A 12,223-nucleotide genomic window follows, 5' to 3' on the forward strand; every position below is an offset into this window, starting at 1 on the left:
GCAAAACTTTGCTCCAGGTGCCTGCACATTCACACGGAGCAAAATCATGGCTCAGCATGGCGTGCAAACAAGGCCAGTGACTCTGCATAGCCACCTAAGGCATAGCCACTATCTAGTAATTCTCTCCTTTTCCTTTTCCTCTTCCTCTTCCTCTTCCTCTATGTATTCACAGTACAGCTGCATTGGAAAGCCCAATAAGTTGTGTTCAGCATTTATCATTTTTTCTGGTAAATGTCCACTGTATTTTTTTAATTTTAATTTTTGCATTAAGGAACATACTACTACAACAATTTATTACTTGTAGTAGTGGTAATAATAATTATGTTTCCTCAGTCACTCTGGGCAGCTTCCAACAAAACATAAAAACACAGTGAGACCTCAGACATCAAAAACTTCCTGATACAAGGCTGCCTTCAGATGTCTTCCGAAAGTTGTGTTGTTGTTTATCTGTTTGACATCTGACAGGAGGGCGTTCCACAGGGCGTGTGCCACTGCCGAGAAGGCCCTCTGTCTGGTTCCTGGTTAGCTCACTTCTCGCAGCAAGGGAACCACCAGAAGGCCCTCGGAGCTGGACCTCAGTGTTCGGGATGAACAATGGGGGTGGAGATGCTCCTTCAGGTATACAGACCTGAGGCTGTTTGCGGCTTTAAAGGTCAGCACCAACACTTTGAATTGTGCTCGGAAATGTACTGGGAGCCAATATAGATCTTTTAGGACAGATGTTATATGGTTCTGGCAGCCACTCCCAGTCACTAGCCTAACTGCCACATTTCCAAGTCACCTTCAAAGGTAGCCCCACGTAAAGTGCATTGCAGATGATCACACTGACCAGATGCTTGGAAGCTGTGGCTGGATGGTTTTGTGGGAGCTGAATGAAACTAAATCCTTCGAAGATAGAGGTCCTATGGGTGGGTCGGGATGGTATGGGGATGAGGGATCAACTCCCTTGTCTTGCGGGGGCCCAATTAGTGCCATTGCCTTCCGTTAAGAGTTTGGGTGTAATCCTAGACGCCTCCCTTTCCATGGAGGCGCAGGTTACAGCAACAGCCAAGGCGACATTTTTCCACCTTCGCCGCATCGAACAGTTGGTCCTTTACCTTTCCCGCCCCAACCTGGCCACAGTGATCCATGCGACGGTCACCTCCAGGCTTGACTACTGTAATTCGCTCTACGCGGGGCTGCCCTTGAAGCTGTCCCAGAAACTCCAGCAGGTGCAGAATGCTGCAGCGAAGCTCCTCGTGGGGTCTCTGCCATGGGAGCATATTCACCCAGTGCTTTTCAAGCTGCACTGGCTCCCGGTGGAGTACAGGGTCAGATTTAAGGTGCTGCTTTTGACCTTTAAAGCCCTTCACGGCCTAGGACCCTCGTACCTATGGGACTGCCTCTCCCGGTATGCCCCACGGAGAGCCTCAAGGTCCATAAATAGCAACACCCTAGAGGTCCCGGGCCCTAAGGGAGTTAGATTAGCCTCAACCAGAGCCAACACTGGCTCCGGCCTGGTGGAACACTCTGCCTCATGAGACCAGGGCCCTGCAGGATCTGATTTTTTTCCGCAGGGCCTGTAAGACAGAGTTGTCCCACCTGGCATTTGGCTTGGAGTCAATTTGATTCCTTCCCCCTCTTTCTTTTTTCCTTTCTCCTCCTATGATGAGGTTGCATTTTAATGTTTTAATGTTGAATTTTAATCATGTTTTTTAAGTTGTATTCAATCAACTTGTTTTTATTATTGGTTGTTAGCCGCCCTGAGCCCAGCCTTGGCTGGGGAGGGCGGGGTATAAATAAAATTTATTTATTTATTTAGTAGTAGTAGTAATCCAAGAGGGAGATAACTGGAGCATGTACCATTCCGGTGAAACATGACACAGGTAGGGGGTCTCAGCCAGCCTACCAGATGGAGCTGGTAGACACAGAATTAACCTGCACTGCCATGAATAGCTCTGAGTCCAAAATGACCCCATAGTCTGTGCATCTGGTACTTCAGGAACAGGGACACACCTGCCTGCCCCCCGTCCCCCAGAAACAGTACTTCTGTCTTGCCGAGGTCATAGGGTGCTCCCTTATTGAGCCAGAACACCAGTCCATGTAATTCAAGAGAGGTGGCCAGAAGATAGCTTTCTGAGTAATTTGCAGTAGATCATTGACAAGCGGATTCCGACTCCCAACTGCCTTTAACACTACCAACTTTGCCCACCTAAATTAGGTGGCTGAAATGAAGAAAACTGACCAGGTGTGGATTTCTGTGTGAATGGACTGTGAACTTGGTTCAGTTCTAGTGCTGCTAACAAATCCCTAGTCTGAAACAAACACTGTATTAATTTTAATGAATGCCTTTTGCAGATGGCTCTGGGCTCTGGTTGGGAATCTTGCATGCAGTTCTGGTGAGTGGGGATGACACCGATGGGTTGCATCTAACACTAAGTCCAGCTCAAGAGTAGACTCATTGTAGTTAATGGCTATGATTAAATTAATGGGTCTCCTGTGAGTAGGCCTTAGTTGGATGCCACCTAAAGTAAATCAGGCGAGCCTGTGGTCTGCACAGCGCCTGGTGTACAATTACCTAGAGAGTCCAGGGATTTAACTGAGGTTTTTCTGCACTGCAAAACCACTGAGCTACAGCCCTTGTTTTCTGCATTGCCGCATAGGCGACAGAATTTTTTATTTTATGAATGTGTGTTGTGTTTCTTCAGTGGGGGAAAAAACCTTACAAACAATAGAGTAAAACAATTAAAAATGCTCAATAAAGTGTTACAGTTAAAAGAAGAGTCCTGCACTGAAGGAGAACACCAAATACTCAGCTCTAAACTTCTTTAATCCCTGTGACCAATGAATATTTTCCAGAAACCTGGTGTATTCCCCTAGGCTAGTGGAATAGGATTCTCCAGTCAATTAGCAAAGCTCTGGGCAGTTGCCTCTGAGAATTATCCGTTTTTTTACTGTACTTACACCCATCCTTTATTCCCCGCAGCTCTTTAGGGAATAATTCTCGATGGGGGGGAGGGTGGAATTACATGATTTCTTTTCATTTGTATTTTAATGTGTTTTATTATTCCAAAGTGACCTCTCTTTGGGGTTTGGCAGATCAGAGTACTTACAGTAATCTTCTGAGGACTTCCTCATTACCAACCACCATTTGCACTCAGAGCAATGGAAGGAATTAAAAAGCTCATCTAGCAAATGAGCAGGGATGCCTGCACATATTAGCATGGAGCCAGGTAGCTCTTCAGAAACCCTGCGCCCCAAGAACCAGCTTTCAGTTTGGAAAAGAAGCACATTTCTAGCCATAAAACATTGTGGATAAAGTGTGTGTGTGTGTAGACCAGCCGAAGCTTTTCAGAAGCCAGTGCAACTTCGAGTGATCGGACGTTTAGCTTTTTGTCTGGTGCTTCTAGCTGGTCCCCTGTTTCTGCAGATGTCAGTCCCCATGCCTTCCACTCAGTTGGTGCAGAGGTGCAGGTTCAGGCAGAGTCACCAAGGCAGTAATGGAAGACAATCATGCATGCATGCAATCAATCAATCAATCAATCAATCAATCTGCTCCTAACTCCAAGTGCACGCGCCCAGATGCAATGGGTGCAACACCATACCCTCCAAGTGTCCCAATTTTCCAGGTACAGTCCCAGAATTACGAAAGCCGCCCCAACTTCTGATTTCATCCCGGAATGTCCCTATTTCCCCCACCATGCCACCAGTACTGAGCTTGAGGATGAGCCGGCACTTGTCCTGAGCAGTGGCAGCAATGGCTGCTGCATGGCTTCTCTATGACGGCTGCTGCCAGCATCCTCCCTTGGGCAGCTAGTAGCGGCTGCAGGAGAGCAGGCGAGGAGGAGGAGGAGAGGCTGCCACCACCAAGGCCCAGCCCCACGGTGATGTGCCAGCTTGGAGGGACAGGTAGACGGCAGGGCCATGTTGGATGGGGGGAAAGGGGGAGCAGAGTACAAAAAGTATTTATTTTTATTTATTTATTATGCTTTGTGCATTTGTGTCTAATATCGCCCCATTCTAAAATTTATTTATTGGTGTGTGTTTTTCTTTTTTGTAAATCTACTGAATGATAAAATAAAATAGGGATTGAGGGTTGTTTTTTCAGAACGGTGGGGGCCGTGCATGCTTGGTCCCGTTGGTAGCAGTCTCCCTTCTTCTGATAGGAAATGCTCTGAGGGGGACACACTGAAAAACTGGGGTTCAAGGAGGGTCAGTTGGAGGTGGGGAATGAGAAATGCCATCTGAGGAATGTCGGAGGATATGCAAGTTGGCGTAGGAGGCAACTAAACGATCCTTGTGGCTTCTTGTTTGCATTTATTACTGGGAAGGGGGATTGTAGCCCTCCAGATGTTATTGGACTCCACCCCCCCCACCCCCAAGTCAGCATGGCCAGCTTCCCGCATCCCTGCATTAGTGGGAGGTGCTGGGTGGCCAGACCCACACACATCAAGAATCCCTGTATATAAGGGGGCAGGGGCAGAAAGTGGGGAAGGGAAAAGCATGGGGAGAGTGGTAGTGCTGGAGTGTGGAGCAGAAAGCACCCACAGCATGTGAGGAGACCTGAGCCAAGGCAGCAACACCTTCCTCTGAGGCCCTTGCCATGCTCACCCAAGAGAATCCCCACTCACAAGCTCATCCTCCCTCCTCTCATGGAACAGAAGCCGAGATTATGGCAAGCACACCACGATGACGTACTGACAGGGCCGGCCCACCCATGAGGAAAAGTGAGGCACCTGCCTCAGGTGGCAGGATCTGTGGGGGCAGCAGACCCAGCTTCCAAGGAAGGCATGGCTGCCATACATATAAAGGTTGGAGCTGCTGCCTGCTCGGCAGTGCCCCCCCCCCATGGCTTCTTGGTGAATAGGAGGTGCTGCTGGTCTCTGCCTACCCTTAGGGAGGAAATGGCAGGGGTTGCCCTATGGGGTGTCTGCACCCGCCCACCATGAGTCAATGGCCATTGATTCCCACTTCAACCATTGACCCCTTCTTCCATGATGCCATTTTGTGGCCTGCTTCAGGTGCCATGAAGTCTTGGGCCGGCCCTGAGTACTGACAATGTGTAAGATTACGGCAAGTACCTTACCTGCCTCATGGGGCCGTTGTGAGGATAACATGAGGAAGCGGGAGAACACCTTGAGGGACATTGGAGTGGAAATATAATAAACAAATAATGAAAATAAATTAAAATGCCCCATTCCCCTACAAGTGCCTCTGTGGGCCCAGGAGTAGAGCAGTGACGTACCTCTAGGTGTATGCTTAGGGGGCTCCCCTTTCCTGTGGCCGCATTTCACACTGAGTAAATACCAGTATAACTGAGAAGAGAGCTTTCTTTTGCGGGAGGCCATGCTGACATAGGGGTGGCAACTTGAATAAAATATTCGGGGGCGGATGGACATAATCCCCACTCTGCATAATCGATCTTATACACAGCACACACACATTCCATTTGAATGGCAATGCCCATCAACTTCTGCTGGGCGGCCCCCTCAAATATTTTGGAGGCGGCCTAGGAGATGGTTCTTATGCCTACAATTAATGTAGGCTGCCTACAATCAATGGGAGAGGTGGTGAATGAAGATCTGGGGGGGGGGGGGGAGGTGAGAAGTTTGTGAGCTTTAGTGCCAAAAATTTGGTTAGGAAATATGAGCTTCAGAAATAAAGTGCATGCATTTAGCTTAGTAATAAGAAACCTCTGTATTTAATAATACAGGGTTGTTGTTGTTTTTAGATTTTACGGTTGCTTGTAATGGCAACTGGTGATTAATAAATATTTATTATATATTGGGTTACATTCTTGACATCCCTAAGACCTTGGGGTTGAGGTTGATGGCAGGTTTATAAGCTCATCAAGGAGGCCAACAAGGTTTGGGAAATCCTGGTCTCCCCTGACAGACAGCAGATCCCAGAGAGAGAAATATCTGCCTCATCATCTGCTACCTGATTCTTTTGGAGCCTTCTAGATGCAGAACATGTGCTCTGCCACTGAGATATGGCCCTTCCCCATAAACTGGAGGGTTCCTGCCAGCACTGTGCTATTGTGGCAGAAACCAATGGTGTCACTACAGTGGTAGATGTTGCAGGGCCACAACGGGGAACCCTGCAGATCAGGCACCAATTCCCTGCTTCGTGTACCAGGGCTTCCAAAAGGTGTTAAGGCAGAACTACTACAGTCTCTCTGTCCTGCAGGTCTCAAAACCTTTTTCTAGCAACAGGGATTCAGTTTCCCCAAAAGAGTTGCAAGCCTTGTGACCTTGCCCCTCTCCAAAAATAGTAAATGCCTGCAAGTTGCCTAGTATTCATTCCAGTTGCAAGCATTACTATTCTTACTTAAAATGCTGTTTTCTACAAAAACAAAAGCAAAAAGAATAAATGAAAACATGCAGTGACTGCAATTTTTCCCTGGCAGTTTATTATGGTATGAAGGAAAAAAGAACATTTTGGTGTGCTTGAAGTGGACATTGTCATACAAATGGATGCTGATGTGGCCATTAAAATCGGATTACACAAAGTATGAACATTGTTGAAGAAAGCTTACAGTAGAACGGAATTCTTTTATAAACAGACTCTTAAATATACATTTAACAGGAAAAACATCAAAAGTTAAGCTATTAGCGTTTATAGACATTTTATCTGGGAGGTGAGAAATGGAAAAGGGGGGGGGGGCAGGACGGACAGTCTCATCAAAAACAGAGAAGAAGATACGAAAGTTGTTTAGAACTAGGAACAGATAGCCTGCAAACTGCAAACTATACACTGCAAACTGCAACTATACACTGCTGAGGTGCGCAAGCCAGAAAGTGTTTCTAATTGCTGAAAGGCGACATTCATGCTTTCAGGCTTGCATGCGCTTCTGACACAGATAATTTTCTACAAAAGCACTTGGTATTTGTCACAGTCTTTCAGATCAACCACCTTCTTACCCTGTGGACCAGTTCACACATGCGCTTACATCACTGCTTGCCTACTCATCACCTGGTGACTTGTAGCTGATGCAAGCGGCAAATATTATATCTTGAGGTGAGTCTAATGCTCAGCCTGTGGCTCGTCTGTATGGGCAACTTATGGTTTGGTGCTGTACTCATTCAGCACAAACACTGATTGTGTGGAACAGACCTGGGTCAACCACAGCCATAGAAAGAGCAAAAGAACAGTGTACAGGTTGTTGGCACCTTCAGTCCAGCAAAAGAGCTTGCCACAATGAGCTCCTTTATTAAGCAATTTACTTGGATGAATTCCTGGGCCTGGTAGGGATTGAATTATTGTTGGCCAGATCAAAACTGATTTTTAATTCAGTCGATCTGTCATCTTAAATTTACATGGGCTTGGGAAGGCAAGGAATGTGGCAGTCCTTGCTTCCCGTTGACTCTGTTTATCTGGACATAAAATATTTGATGCTGTAATACACAGTATTACTGAAACTAACATTTGCATATTTAGAACAAGATGTAACTCAACTCCTCTAATATACCAAAAAATAAGAAAGGAGAGAGAGAGAGAGAAATAGAAATGAAAGAGAAAGAGAAAGAGAGAAAGAGAAAGAGAGAGAAAGAGAAAAAGAAAAAAAGAGAAAGAGAAAGAGAAAAGGGAGAGAATAGTCTATAGGATATTTACAAAGAGTCCAGCAAAGAAGTATAAATACTTCCATATTTAATGTTTAGGAAAACATAATTTACAAAAAATATTCAACTATATATACAGCGCTATTTGAAAAATCTGGGAGAAAGGTGAGGAGTTAGTTGGGCAAGTTAATTAAGAAGGGGAGGATTTCTATTATTATTATTATTATTATTGTAAATGCTTTTTTCTCTTTTTTTAGTCCTGCACAGATTATTTACATACCCATCAGCATCATCCCTCAAGAATCACACGTGTCCAGAGCTTTGTTGCCCCAAAATGTCATCTATCATTGTCAAATTATTCAGCCACTCTTCGTCGCTGCTTCCGCTGCCGCCGCTATTCTTCATGAGATTATCGATAAAGTCAACATCGCTGCAGTTATCAGGCAGAAGGGCATCGTTTTGCTGGACCATGAAGTCGTACTGGGATTGCATCTCAGAGGCAGGGCTCATTCTGCTGAACGATCCTGACGACTGGCTGGCAGAGCCAGGGTAAGTTGGTAGGCCGACTGGGTGTGCAGCACTGAGCTGGCTAAAACTGGTTATGCCTTGCGGCATTGGCTTCATGACATTCATCGCTGCTTGCAAAGGTACTCTTGTCAGATTGGGTCTCAGGTTCTGGTTATTCAGAGGGCCCAAGTTCTGGCCTGATTGTCCCATACTGGCTTTTTGCATCTGTCTGGCATGGACCCCAGGAGCAATCTGATTGGGTGGTGCCACAGACTGGGTAAACGACGGACCAGAGAGATTTGGCCTTGCATTCTGCTTCGAGAAGATAGCATTGCCAGAGAACTGCTGCATACTGGCATCCATCTGGCTTTGATTTGGCATCCTTTGTGACCACATCTGAGGAGAGGTGGAGTAGACGTTAGCCATTCTTGGCATCGTCTGCTGCCTCAAGTGCTGCTGCTGCTGCTGCTGCTGCTGCTGCTGTGAAGTGTGGCTCGATAGGGAACCAGAGGCAAAGCTGGCCAGCACCATGCCAGGCCGAAGGGTAGGGTGGCCGTGAACCGTTTGCATTCCGGAACTCATACCCAGGGGATTTTGGCTTTGCCGCATTGGGAGGCTGAAATCGGCATTAGGTGGGTACATTCCTGGCTGCTTGCTGGGGTTGTGTGCAATCATCACCACTGCCCCAGTATTCTGGTTCACAGGGGCCATCTGAGTGATCCCAGAGCCCAAGGTACTCTGCAACATTCCCTGGGGAGATGACATTAGGCGGTGATTTGGAGAAGGAGTCGGCATGGACTGGGTGCAATCTGCTGACATGGGCTGGGAAACGGCTGCATAGAGGAACAAGCAAGGCATTAAGTTAGGAAGAGTCTGGGCATGAGACTGGATTCTGCACGCATCATTTCAATTCTTTAAGCACAAAATATCATACAAATATAACACACACATCCCAGTGCCACTTTTAACTGTTGCAAAGCTAGTTTCTCTCTCTGCTAAATAGAGTAAAGCTGTTCTGGTTTAATGGTTCAAACACAATTTGCCCTAGAGACAAATTAAATGATCAGCAAGATTACAGAGTGCAACTCTTGCTAGGCTTCAGCACTTTGGTTTGCAGGTAAACCTAAAATCTTATGTTTGAATGCTCCTCCATGTAAAAAAATTCCCTGCACATGGAGAACCAGTCTGTCAGGGATTAGCTGGGGCCAAACTAGAACCCTCAGCTCCCAACAAGGTGGAAGGGTAACATGAACATTCTTCAAACATGTTTTAAAAATCAAACTAATCTGCTGCAGCTCAATTTCCTCTGCTGCGTCTCAATGATTTATTTGTTTATTTATAGAGTTGCTATATTGACATTTCACCTGTGGCGTGTAAAATCTATCCATCCAATTTAGAACCAGTAATTTAAAATTGTGAAGCCTGCATTTCAAATATCTTAACTTTTCCGAATTCCACAGTTCAGCTCTAGTTTGCAAATGCAGGAATTGTGTTATATGAAATTAGCTTTGCTCTGCTGAAGTCCACGTTGCAGAACCTACAGTTCGGAGGCTATCACAACTAGAACTTGACAGCACCTTAGGCATGTAACCCCTTGTATTCCAAAGGACCCTTCTTTTTATTAAGGGTCAGGCTGGCTTATGCGAATCAGAAATGGAAGGCATGCGAGATCTGCAAGCAGGATATTTATGTATTATTAAGAGTTTCCTTGAAATCCCTGAATTAAAACAGCACACACAAAAAGGGTCAAGCTTTCGAGAATATGCTCTACAACTCCTTACCAGTAAACTGATTCATCAGCTGCCCCACAAAATGACCCCTCTGCTCAGATGATACTCCCATCATGCTGTGTCTCTGCTTTTCCTAGGCGAAAGGGGAAAAAATGTTCACATCAAATACAAGTTCCACTCTTTTGTTGTTGTTGTTGTTGCAATTATATTTTATTAAGTTTCAACATTTTAAACATTACATAATTACAATTTTTCCTCTTATTTTTGTCAACTTCCCGACCTTGTTTTTCACTGAGTGGTTGTTTCTCCCCTTCTGTTGCACCCTGTCACTCTCTTAAACAATCTCATTGGGTTGAGATCCAGGTGAAATGGGAAAGGGCTGCAATAGAAGGGTATTTTCCCCCCATTCCCCCCCCCCTCCTCTGTCCTCTCACTCTTTCTCTCTCTGTTTCTCTCTTTCAGAAAAGGATGAATTGCGTATCAGTTTTCTATTCCTTAAGGGCTGTTAGAAAGCACCATGATGCTTTGTATTTTAAATTGAATTATTGGGAACCCCAATCTTGGTGGGAGGCAACACATTATACAGAGATCATGTTCACATACCACTGTTGACTGCTACAAAAATGAACCTTTGCAATTGGAATAGTGTGACTAAGTAACAACAATTCCCAATAATACATGAACTCAAGGAATTGTGGTTTGTTTGAACTGTGGTTCATCAGTAAAAATTTCTTGTGGATTTACATTTGAACCAGGCATAGAAGTTTGGTTTTTATTAGAGTTAATAGGGATTAGGATATTAGTTAAAGTATTTATAGGCTGTCTTTTGGGGCAACACCATCAAAAGGCAATGTGTAACCCCGAGACAAGATACATTTTAACACATGTATTTAAACAGAAATAAAAGCAAATGAACTTTTAAAGCTTTCTAACACATGTCCTAATCTAGCCAGGCAAACACATTTTGGCAGAGTGATTTTGGAACACGTAACAGAAAGACCGGCTATTGATTTTCTCCCCATATCCAGCAAGGTGGTGTGGGAAGGGAAAAGAGAGAGAAACCCATCCAGAAAATTTGCAGTTAAGAAGACAACCCAATACAGTTACTCTATGGACATGCAACTGATGTTTACCAGCTGTAGACGACTGGCTGAAAGAGCAGAGACAGGTCTATATACTTTAATACGATGTCTTTGATAGCCCTGGAACAAAAGGTTTGCATTTCAGTTCCTGCATTCAAGTTGAAGAGCTGGTTTAGAGCTCCAGCCCACCCATTAGGCAAGCTGATCACTTTGTTTTAGGTGGCAGTTTGGGATGGGTGCTAGACCAGCGACCCCCCCTCATGTCCTCTGCTGCTGACTGCCCCTCAGTGCTATGGTCACCTTTAGCACAAGTTTGTGCTTTATAAACAGACACACAAGAATTGCACGTAGTTTTGCCCTGAGTATTATTAGACAGATCCCCAATAAGTTGTTTCATTGCCTTCCCTCTGAGACCACTCAGTACTGAGACCACCAGCTGTCTTCAATAACCATCTAGGAACAATCTATTTTGGTTATAATATACAGATGGAAGAGTGGGAACATATGAGGACAAAAGGGTTAAAATACACACTGTGTTATGATTTAAAAGAGAATTTTCATGTAAAGATGTACCACTGGTATCTAAGTCCTGAGAAGTTATTTAGAATGTATAAAAATGTTCCAACTGTTTGCTGGAAGCAGTGGCGTAGCGTGGGTTGTCAGCACCCGGGGCAAGGCAAGTAATTTGCGCCCCCTAACCCGTGGATTTGCGCCCCCTAACCTGTGGATTTGCCCTAACCCCAGATGTTGCGCCCGGTGCAGCCGGACCCCCCTGCACCCCCCACGCTACGCCACTGGCTGGAAGTGTCAAAAACACGAGGGGACATTTTATTGTGCAAAAAAGCTAAAAACTATTGGATACAAATAGACACATTGATACAGAAGATTCTGAAGCTTAATGTTCAACTCAAACCAGAACTCTTCCTGCTGGGACTAATGGATATACAGTCATACCTCATGTAACGTCCGCTTCATGTTACGTTCTTTCAGGTTACGTCCCACGGCGACCGGGAAGTACTGGAAAGGGTTACTTCTAGGTTTCGCCGCTCGCGCATGCGCAGAAGTGCAAAATGACATCACACGCATGCGCAGAAGCGGCGAATCGCAACCCGCGCGAGTGCAGAAGCGCCGCTGCGGGTTGCACTCTTTTCATGTTGCGAACAGGCCTCCGGAACGGATCCCGTTTGCAACCAGAGGTACCACTATACAACAAGAAAAAGAGTATGCAAGATTACTGCAATACATGAACACAGCGGCAAGATTCTTATACGCACAAAGCTGGAAGGACCTACTATGGAAGAATGGTTATTGAAACGAATGGATTTTGCTGAGATAGCAAAGTTGACAAGTTTAATTAGAGAAA

The 12,223-nt window shown here is 45.4% G+C and overlaps 1 protein-coding gene across 12 annotated transcripts in view; it reads right to left on the minus strand.

Annotated features, from left to right (window-relative positions):
- Positions 1-6,369: 6,369 nt before the first annotated feature.
- Positions 6,370-12,223, minus strand: part of MAMLD1 (mastermind like domain containing 1) — a 120,617-nt gene continuing 114,763 nt past the window's right edge. For 10 of the 12 annotated variants that reach the window (XM_077922528.1, XM_077922526.1, XM_077922531.1 and 7 more), the window contains 3 exons: positions 10,912-10,980; positions 9,830-9,911; positions 6,370-8,881 (listed from right to left, as the gene is read on the minus strand). In XM_077922528.1, coding sequence (XP_077778654.1) covers positions 7,845-8,881; positions 9,830-9,911; positions 10,912-10,980 — 1,188 coding nt within the window. In that variant the 3' untranslated portion in view covers positions 6,370-7,844. The remainder of the gene's footprint in view (positions 8,882-9,829; positions 9,912-10,911; positions 10,981-12,223) is intronic. The other 2 variants (XM_077922538.1, XM_077922532.1) reach the window with 1 other exon arrangement.

Source organism: Podarcis muralis, chromosome Z (assembly GCF_964188315.1).
Source record: "Podarcis muralis chromosome Z, rPodMur119.hap1.1, whole genome shotgun sequence".
NCBI classification, from domain to species: domain Eukaryota; kingdom Metazoa; phylum Chordata; class Lepidosauria; order Squamata; family Lacertidae; genus Podarcis; species Podarcis muralis.